A 10,304-nucleotide genomic window follows, 5' to 3' on the forward strand; every position below is an offset into this window, starting at 1 on the left:
ACCTCAGAATGTGACCTTATATAGAAATAGGGTCTTTGCGTACGTAGTTAGTTAAGACGAGGTCATACTGGATTAGGATGGACCTTAAATCCAATGACTGGTATCCTTATAGAAGAGAAGACACAGAGAGGCACATATGGAAAAACATGCCATGTGAAGATGGAAGCAGAGACTGGAGTGACTAGTCTACTAGTCAAGGAACACCAAGGATGGCCAGCAACTCCCAGAAGCCAGGAGAGGAGCATGGAACAGATTCTCTCTCAGAGCCCCAGAAGGAACCAACCCTGCAGACATTCAGACTTCTGGCCTCATGAACTGAGAGAATAAATTTTATTATTTTAAGCCACCCAGTCTGTGGTAATTTCTTATGGCAATCCTAGGAAACTAAACAGTGGGTGTGATTAGCCTCTTTTCTTCACAGATGGGAAAGTCACTTCACTTCTCTGGGCCTCCGAGCTGGGTTCGTGTGAGCTGGCCTCCCTCAGCCCAGGCTAGTCTGGGACACCGACAAACCAGGTTTCTGGGCCTAAAGAGCCAAGAGCCATAACGTCAGGCCATCAGGCCACAAGGCAACCAGACAACCAGCCTTCCCTGGCAACCTCACCCCTCACCTGCAGCCCATCACCGGCTTCTGCATCCCCTGACTGGCATTATCATTTTTTGCTGGTCATAGTGGTAGATACTCTACAAAAATTAGGAAAACAGAGCACCAAGCCTACCCTGTGAAGGAGTCCCAGATGATTACCAGGCATTCGGGCCCTTTGTCCGCTGTGGCGATCCACCGCCTGTCTTCGCTGATGCAGAGGCAGGAGATCACGTTAGGGTGGCCCTACAGAAACGGAGAGAAAATGCTCCAAAACATCAATGGTGTGGCCCAGCCTGGGCGCCAACGAGAGAACTGAGCTCCCTCTCCAGGAGCATCTGGCTGGTCTGCTTTCACTCTTATCCTGCTACCATCCTTTCCCCACGTAACAGGGGAATCTTCTGGAAACACAAACAAGATGGTAGCACTCCTGGCCAGGAAGTAGCCCGTTTCCCTCCTTCCTTGTCTCACCTCACTGACTCCGCACCAGCACACTGGCCTCCTTTCTGGGCCTTACACATGAGGCGGGACACTTGGAGCTCTGTCTGTCTGGAATGCTCTTCCCTAAACCATCCCTGGTTGGCTCATTCTTATCTTTCAGGTCTCAGCACAAACAGCCCTTTTTCGTTCTCTCCCCACCCAGCCTAAAGTCAGTCCCCTCTCACCCTTACTCAAGACCCTTACCCTTGAGTACGTCTCCTCTCACCCTCTAAGAGTCTCATTCTCTTACAGCATTTTCACATTTCTTTTTGAGCATCTGTTATAATTTATGATTATATATTTATGTGTTCACTTGTTTAGCGTCTGTCCACTAGACTATGAGCTCCATGATGGGGGAATGAGACCTGTTTTGTTCATGACGACAGACCCAAAATCTGAAACACAGTGGTTATGATAAATATTTGTGGAATGAATGAATGAACAATCAAGGCCATTCCCAGCCCCCTGACTCTGGGGGCTGAACTCCTGCCTGGCTTGCTCCCTACTTCTCAGCCCACCTGCCCACTCCCTGACTCTCTGACCTGCCTACACAACCCTCCCTTGCCCTGTGCTCAGTGCTGCACAATCAACAAGTTCTGAGAGGGGCTGCTTGCTGATTGTGTTTGTGTATTTCTGGACTTCTAGAAAGCAAATTCCTTAAGTTGCACCCACACGTCTCGGATCCCTGGCACAATGCTGAGTATTGACTGAGCTCTTGGAAAATACTTTGTGATGTTTTTGATTTAGACATTGACTAAGGAAGGTCCTTACTAAAATGTACGATAATTGAAAAAGGTAACATGGAACTATTCACCAAGTTAACTCGTGGAAAGTCAGACACCAAAAAAAACCACGACATTTGAATAGTTAAATGATGGAAATGAAAGGTATCAAAAATGTCAGGAATGGAGGAAGCAGAGTGGTGTAGGGAGGGCAGGCAAGTAGGATACTGAGGGAGGTGCAGATGAAGAAAGGTGCTGAAGGGCGGGAGGGAGGGGAAGACAACTGACCTACTTAATACTTTCAAGTCAGGAGCCCTGGGTTTAAGACCTGGCTTCACCATTTACTACTGCCGTCTCGGGCACGTTCAGTTAAATCGCTCTGAGCCTCAGTTTCTTCTTCTGTAAAATGAGGATATTAACACCCACTTCTCAGTACGATGATGAGGATCAAAGCCCTTTGAAACCTGGGAAGGAGTCTGAGCGTGAATTAGGTCCGAATCCCTGATGCACACTGCCCTTCATGTTTCACCACAGCTCTGTGGAGGCGACATGATCAATCCTGACCACATTTTTACAAAAATGTAAAAAATATAGACGTTTTAAATCCTTGTTACTATAAAATAGAAATCAACTGCTGTTTGTAAATTGATTCTGATTAGAATCAGAGGGATAATGAACAATAAAATGTGTTTCTAAAGACGGGAATTGCTATAGTTCAGAAAAGAGATAGGAAAATATGACAGTGATGGAATGAAGCCAGCCCTTGAAATAACAAACAAAACACTGTACTCAAGTTAGAGGCAAGCTCTTCCACTTGTAGTCAGAAAAACCTCATACCTGAAGGTGGTGCTGATCATTCTTGGAAACGTTGTAGATGATCGCAGTGTGAGCACAGACATACAGAAGAACTCTCTGGTTTTCATCTCGAATATAGTAAACAGGAAGAGAACTGTTCCATCCAAATGACCAAGTCATGGTCTGGAAGACAAAGGTAAACCCAGCAAGACATGACGGTGTGCCAAGCCCAGAGCGGTGACGCCAGAAGCTTGGGGCACAAGTTCTTGAAGAAGGATTTCATACTATCAATCCAATGAAGAGAAATCACTTTAAGAAAGTCCTCAACGGCATGCTGCAGTGTGAATGACCCTTGAAAACACAATGCTAAGTGAACGGAGCCAGACACAAAGGACCACATGTTGTATGATCCCATCTACACGAAATATCCAGAAGAGGCAAATCCACAAGGACAGAAGGCAGATGGGTGGTTTCCAGGGGCTGGGGGGAGAGAATGGGGAGTGACTGCTTATAACGGTACTAGTTTCTCTTTGAGGTCATGAAAATGTTGTGGAATTAGATCGTGGCAATGGTTGCACAACTTTGTGAATGTAATAAAAACCAATGAACTGTATACTTTAAACAGGTAAATTTTACGAGGATGAGGAGAAAATGGAACCCTTGTGCACTCTTGGTAGGAATGTGAAATGATGCAGCTGCTATGGAAAACAGTATGGTGGTTCCTCAAAAAATTGGAAATAGAACTACCATATATTTGAGCAATTGCACTTCAGGGTATACACTCAAAAGAACTCAAAGCAGGCTCTCAAAGAGATGTTTGCACACCCATGTTCACAGCAGCATATTTCACAATAGCCAAAAGGTAGACGCAACCCAAGTGTCCATCAGTGGATGAATGAGTAGACAAAATGGAAACATTATTCAGCCTTCAAAAGGAAGAATTTTTGAAACATGCTACAACATGGATGTAAGTGAAATACACCAGTCAGAAAAAGACAAACACTATATGATGCACATATCTGAGGTACCTAGAGGAGTTAAATTCATAGAGACAGAAAGCAGCACGGTGGACGCCAGGGGCTGGGGTGGAGGAAACGGCGATTTGTTGTTTAATGGGGACAGAGTTTCAGTTTTGCAAGGTGAGTTCTGGGGGTTTGTTGCATGACGATGGGAACAGACTTACGAGCACTGAACTGTACACTTAAAAATGGTTAAGACGCTAAATTTTATTTTATGTGTATTTTACTACAATTGAAAAAAATCTAAGAGGGTGAATTCTATGGTATGTGAATTCTCTCTCCGTTAAAACAGAAAAGAAAGTCTTTAACAGTAAATAGAAACAAACTCTTATTTTCCCACTCCCCAGGACCTAGAGCCAGCTTAGCACCAGACACACAGTTAGCACTTAATGTTGTGAAATTCAATTTACTTCAAGAAATATGTAGAATGGACAAAGTGTAATAAAGCCACTACGTAACTTCATAAGAAAGACAATTATTCAGCCTGGGTATTTGGTCCTTATACACCATTTTCCCTGGAAGGATAAATTATAAAGAGACAAAATCCCTTGAGCAGGATTAAAAGTTCCATACTGCCAAGAATAAATCCAAAAGAAAAATTTTATTAAATGAAAAATCATAGATACTATAAATCTGACTAATGCTTTTAATTCAATAGTAGTTTATTGATGTATTTTTTTGCATTCAAAGTCTTTTACAAAATTAAGGATAAACAAACTGTGGTACATTCATACAATGGAATATAATACAGCACTAAAAAGAAATGAGCTAGCAAGCCATGAAAAGACATGGAGAAACCTTAAATGCATATTGCTAAGTGAAAGAAGCCAGCCTGAAAAGGTTACATACTGTATGATTCCAACTACATGACAGTCTGGAAAAGTCAAAATTATGGAGACAATAAAAAGATAGGGGTTGCCAGGGGCTGAGGGGAGGGGGAATTGAGGGATGAATAGGTGGGGCACAGGGGATTTTTAGGGCAGTGAAACTACTACCAGCGTAGTGAGTACATGTCATTATACAGGTCTCAAAGCCCAGAGAATATACAGCACCAAGAGCAAACCCTAAGGTAAACAATGGACTTCAGTTAGTAACAATGTATCAACATTGGCTCATCAATTGTAACAAATGCACCACACTAACGCAAGATATTAATAAAAGGAGAAACTAGGGGTAGAGGAGGTATAAAGGAGTATACAGGAGCTCTCTGTACTCTTCCCTCAATTCGTCTATAAAGCTAAAACTGCTCAAAAAAATTAAGTCTATTTAAAAAATTAACTAAGGCCAATTTATCAAATGTGGCAGAATGTTTAAAATGATGGCTAAGTGATTAGTTATTAAAAATTAGTGAATTATATTGGAGTATAGAAATGCAATCTGCTGAGTCTCCTTTCTTATCTTTGAACAATACTTATTAGGTTAAATTGAGGTACATATATTTCTCCCAAGACAGACCTAGTGGGCAATATGGCCAATTTCTCTCTCCCACATTGTTCATTCCCCATCCTCTCCTGTTTCCATCTGCTCATTCCCTGTAACTTATATATATTTAGGTCTTTTATTGTGTGGGTGTGAGTGGTAGAATTACGGAATCATAAGTGCCTCAAGTTGCAACTTCTAGGAAGAGAACAATTTAATATTTGGCTTGTTCTTAAAAGCCAACTTCTTCAAATGAGATTGTTCTTTTGGAAACTGGCTAATCCCAGACGGCATTTTATTCATCCTGTAAATTTCTTTTGCTATTTAACAAATTAGTTATAAAAAGAAAACAGCCCTAACTAGACTCCTGTCTCCAGGTAAAACAACTCTTCCAAGGTCAAAACTAGGCTGACTTCACTCAGTAGTAACAGAACTTCCTTACTCAAGCAGCACTCAATTGACTGAAGTCACACAGTATTAATCTTTGCATTTTGCACCAGTTTTAACATTCAAGGTGAATGATCATGGAGATAGCCACCTCTCACATCAATCTTTTTCCAAAACATGGTGATCTAGAAAACAAAACTCTATTGTCAAAAACAAAATTTCACTACACTTGATAGTCATAAGATTCCTTCTCATAAATGTAAGATACCTTGTTTCTTGGCTGGAGATGGTACCCATGGTTATGCCTATTTACCATGAGCATTGTGAATTATTACAGGCCTTTAGGATAAAGCAGGGGACCCCAAAGGAAAAAGAGGATGCTGTAGGCACAAAGAGAGACGGAGGAGCATGCTCTCTGAGGCACTTTTGGTAAGAGCAAGAAATGAGAAGCAACATAAATGGCCATCAGTTGCGCAACAGTTGAATTTAAAACGAGGAAGTGGACCTACATGCACTGACATAAAAAGCCCTCTAAGACATATTAAGTGGAAAAACATTTTGCAGAAATGCAGAATATCTCAACGGTTAGAAAACAAAAACAAAAAAAAACCCAAAACTAAATGTGTGTCCTGTATCTGTGTGTGTGCACCCCCATATATGAGCACACAGATAACATGTTTATATACGCACAGAAAAAATCCTGGAAAGATAGGCAGTTATACCAAACTGTAACAGCAGTCACCTCAGGGAAAAGGGATCGGGGTGGGAGTATGTGCGAGAAGAAGAATCTTTGTCTTCAATTTTCTTATAAAGAGCACCTATTAACTTTAACAAAAAGAAAAAAACAATAAAGGTGAAAGGAAAGGGAAAAGAAAGGAGGTGTACCCAAAGAGCTAAACACATCTGCAGAGGGAGACAGACGGCCCAGGGAAGTCTGGTTCTCCAGGAAAGCCCAAGGCTAGCGAGGGACCCAAACCTGGGCAGTGGCTTTTGTTGAGTCCCGAGAGCGGGGGCCCGGACACAAAGACCACCTGCTCTCATCAGTGAGGTTACCTGGTCTCCTATTAGCTAGCTGAACAAGATAGAAGTCTTCCTGGACTCTGAAACTCAGTTATCCTTTCTTCCAGACTGAGCAACTGCAAGCTTTAACCTTTAACGCCACTGCTCAAAGTGAGCCAGATCTACAGAAAGGAGGCTGTCGGTTGTCTGCACTCCCTGCTAGGCATTTTTCCACCACCACCACCATCATCATCATCATCATGTAGTTGTTAACACTTGTCAAGTGCTCACAGTGTGTTAGGAAGGACATTAAACACTTTATATGCACTCAATCACTTACAAATCTTCCAGAGGCCTGAATCTACGGGGAAAAATTTTTTACAAAGGAGACGAATCTTAGGAAACAGACTTCAGAAAGCAGCAGATGGAGAAAGAAAGAAAAAAAACCCTCCTCTTCCTTCTCTTCGTAAATGATAATATTTTTACTCCTTGCAGATGGAGCCTCCCGGGAACGTCGTCAGCGGCAGCAAAGGCGTGTTCCTTTGGACTGCCTGGTGCTTTTCGCAGTGCTTTTCCCTTCTCCCTATCTTTCACTCTCTGGTCCATCTTGGAATGGATAGTTTTAGGAGCCTGTAATGGTTGTAGGAGCTTGTACAGGTGTGAAGAGGTGAGGAGAGGAGGGAAAGGGAAGGAATTGGTAGGATGGAGAAGTATTGCAACGTGAGAGAGAGAAAGGAGAGCAGAGCGGAGGGGAGGGGAGGGAAAGAGAAGAGGAGAACAGAGGGGGAGAGGAGAGAGGGGAGACTTTGAGTCTCCCACAAAAAACAGCATCCTAACACAACAAACTACGCCTGGAATTTCCTGCCTGCTGAGCAACACTATTCAACCCAGATGCAGCGTTCGCGTCCATATTCTGCCACACATGTCCAGCCAGAGCTCTGAACTGAACTGGAAAAGACACAAGTCTATTATTAGTTTAAAAAGGATCTTGCTGGTGGTATTTTTTCCCATATGCATAAAATTCTCCTATTTCACAATATCTGAAAGCACTGGGGGAAATTAAAAAGCATGTTACACTTACCAAGGGATACACATTGGCACTGTCACCCTGTTGAAACAAGATGTCCTCGGTGGTGGTGGCCACCAGTGAATCCTTTGGGCTCCCTGCTTTGGGAGGGGACTTTTCTTCTTTTCCTTCATTTGCGTGCGATACTCTTTCTTCTTGTATCTTTCCTCCCTTTTCCACCTCCAAGTCTCCCATTTCCGGTTGCGAGTCTCTCCTTTCTTGTCCCCATTCAACTTGGGGTATCTGGTCGGTCTTCTCCCCAAGTTCGCTTGAGGGCTGCCCTTCAGGGTAACTGATGAGTTGTTCCTCTGAACTGATTTGATCCAAATCAAGAAATTTTAATTGTGAGCTTGTGATGCCTGAAAGCTCATTTGTTTCCGAACGCTCTGCTTGTAAAGAATGCTTTGACTCGCTACCACTATGGGTTTTCTTAAAAAAGAAAAAAAAGGAGATTGTGATTCCAAATGCAGTCCATGCAGCTACATTCCTTCACATATTTTCCTTTTCTATTCCTAATCAGCCAGTCTGATTGTTAGCCTCACACTGGAATTACAAAGTGTCACAAAAAGGAGCCTGGGACATTTTGTACTTAAATAACATGAATCATGGGTGTGTCAGGTTTATTCTTGGCCTATTGGCAGACCCACAACAGCAAAATCATTCTTCTAAGTGGCACTGGTGGTCTCCAAAAGCCTGACTAGTTACAGAGGGTCACTTCTCCTTGGACCAGAGCCGAGTTCCCCTACAGGGAGAGTTTGCGGGAAGCCTATGTTCCTATTATCACACTGACTCTGTTCTAAGACAAGCATACTCCAGTTATCCCCCATCAGCCCTTTAAGTCAGCTCTGGTACACACCTCCTCCAGGAAGCATTCCCTGACCATCCTCCAAGCTGGGTTAAGTTGTCCTTTTTTTTCCTTTGCATCTCTCAATTAGCATATTGTTTCATAATGTTCCATTATGAATCTGCCTCCCTACACACCCCAGAGCTCCTTAAGAGAATGGATTGTGTCTTATTTGGTTTGGTATCCCCATAGCCTGGCATATAGTAAGTATTCAATTAATGGTTCTGAATGAATGAATGAATGAACAGATGAATGAATTACAATTACTACTTACTGAGAAAGTTCCTGACAGGACTGACTGGGAAGCAGTCGGTCTAAGTCTCTCCAAACTGATCACGGACTTGGCGATTTCCTGGGGCTTCACTGTGGTTTCTTCCTCTACTCCTGCAGCCACCTCCTCCTGTGCTGCTCCAGCCTTTTCCTCCGTTTCTTCTCTGACAGCCTCCTCCTCCTCCTCCTCTTCCTCCTCCTCCTCTTCCTCCTCCCATTCTTCCTCCTCTTTCTCCTCCACTTCTTTCTCCTCCTCCACTCCTTCCTCCCCTTCTTCCTCATCTTCCTCCACTTCTTCCTCCTCCTCCTCCCCTTCCTCCTCCCCTTCCTCCTCTCCTTCCTCCTCTCCTTCTTCCTCCTCCTCCTCCCCCTCCTCCTCAATCCCTTCCTCCTCCTCCTCCCCCACCTCCTCCTGAGACTCTCTCCATGCTAATGTGTCATCTTCTTTTGATTCCTGTTGCATATTTTCTACTTCTTTATAATTTGGCTTCTCTTCTTCTCCTTCTGCTTCTTCTTCTTCTTCTTCCATTTCTGTTTCTCCATCTTCTGTTTCTTCTAGTGGGTTTTCCTCTGCATCTGACATTCTTCTCTGTGGAGTTTCCTCTAGAGAAATTTTGACCATAATAATCAGCAGGGCCCTCTGTTTCCCATTTTGATTGCCTGGTGCACTAACCTATCAATGAAATGTGCAATACCAGCTCTAGTTCCTTTCCACAAGAATAAAAGGAATGTCATACTCCTGGGAAAACCTGTCCCAAATCTTAAAAATATTGATCCTGGGACCTCTCATCTTTCTAGGAATAACTTCAGAAATCTCTAACTCACTTTAAATATATTCATATTCCCACAGGCATTTGCTACAATTGTAATAACGTGAATAAGGGAAGAAGCAGTGTAGCTTGGTGGTTAAAAGCACAGGTTTTGCAGTCAGCCCCTCCTAGCATTGCATCCCAGCTCCACCATGAACTCGCTCTGTGACCCTGGGCAAGTCACTGACTCCTCAGAGTCTAAATTTGCTGACAGGAAAAATAAAAACGATAACCTTAAACTCTGGGGTGGTTATGAAGATTAGATGAGATGACATATGTAGAATGCTCAACACAGTTGAAGCCCAGAGCGCCTGAGAAATGGTAACAATTGTTTAAAAAGTTTAAAGGCCTTCTAACATTCTCTCATTTATTCCTTACGACTAACCTACGAGTTTGAGGCTCTGAGAGTTGAAGTGACTTATTCAAGATCACACGGCTAGTTCAGAAGCAGACCTCTCTGACGCTCAGTTCCTCCACCTGGAAAACGATGGCTATGATTTCAAGCCCAGGGCTTAGCGCAGAGCCTCTTGCGACCGCCAGACTGGGCCAGGCAACCTGGATGCGGGGGGTTAGCGGAGGGCGGCAGGAGCCGGGGCGCTGCGCCTCCCTCCAGCTCCGGTCTCCCTGGGGCAGCCCAGGCCCGGCCCGCCAGCGGGGAGCGGGGAACGGGGAGCGGGGAGCGGCCCCGCGTGGCACCAAGGTCCCGCCATGCCGGCCCCACCCCTGACTCACAGAGCGTGCCCACCCCGTCCTCAAAGGCCGGGGTCGTTCCGCCTCCTGGACCCCTCCGCCACCTCCGAGCCTCCAGCAGTCGGCCGCCGCTTTCACCTCCACCGGCTCCCTAGTTACGGTTGCCACCCAAGCCCCATCCCCATGGTAACCGCCGCCGCGGGCGACGGGCCGTAAAGCGA

The 10,304-nt window shown here is 44.3% G+C and overlaps 1 protein-coding gene across 1 annotated transcript in view; it reads right to left on the bottom strand.

Annotated features, from left to right (window-relative positions):
• Positions 1-10,264, bottom strand: part of CFAP251 (cilia and flagella associated protein 251) — a 61,096-nt gene extending 50,832 nt beyond the window's left edge. Inside the window, exons 1-6 of the mRNA XM_046638704.1 lie at positions 10,126-10,264; positions 8,991-9,187; positions 8,589-8,819; positions 7,486-7,899; positions 2,623-2,763; positions 720-829 (exon numbers count right to left, since the gene is read on the bottom strand). Of these exons, the coding sequence (XP_046494660.1) occupies positions 720-829; positions 2,623-2,763; positions 7,486-7,899; positions 8,589-8,819; positions 8,991-9,167 (1,073 nt within the window). The 5' untranslated portion in view covers positions 9,168-9,187; positions 10,126-10,264. The remainder of the gene's footprint in view (positions 1-719; positions 830-2,622; positions 2,764-7,485; positions 7,900-8,588; positions 8,820-8,990; positions 9,188-10,125) is intronic.
• Positions 10,265-10,304: the final 40 nt, after the last annotated feature.

This window comes from Equus quagga, chromosome 15 (assembly GCF_021613505.1).
Source record: "Equus quagga isolate Etosha38 chromosome 15, UCLA_HA_Equagga_1.0, whole genome shotgun sequence".
NCBI classification, from domain to species: Eukaryota; Metazoa; Chordata; class Mammalia; order Perissodactyla; family Equidae; genus Equus; species Equus quagga.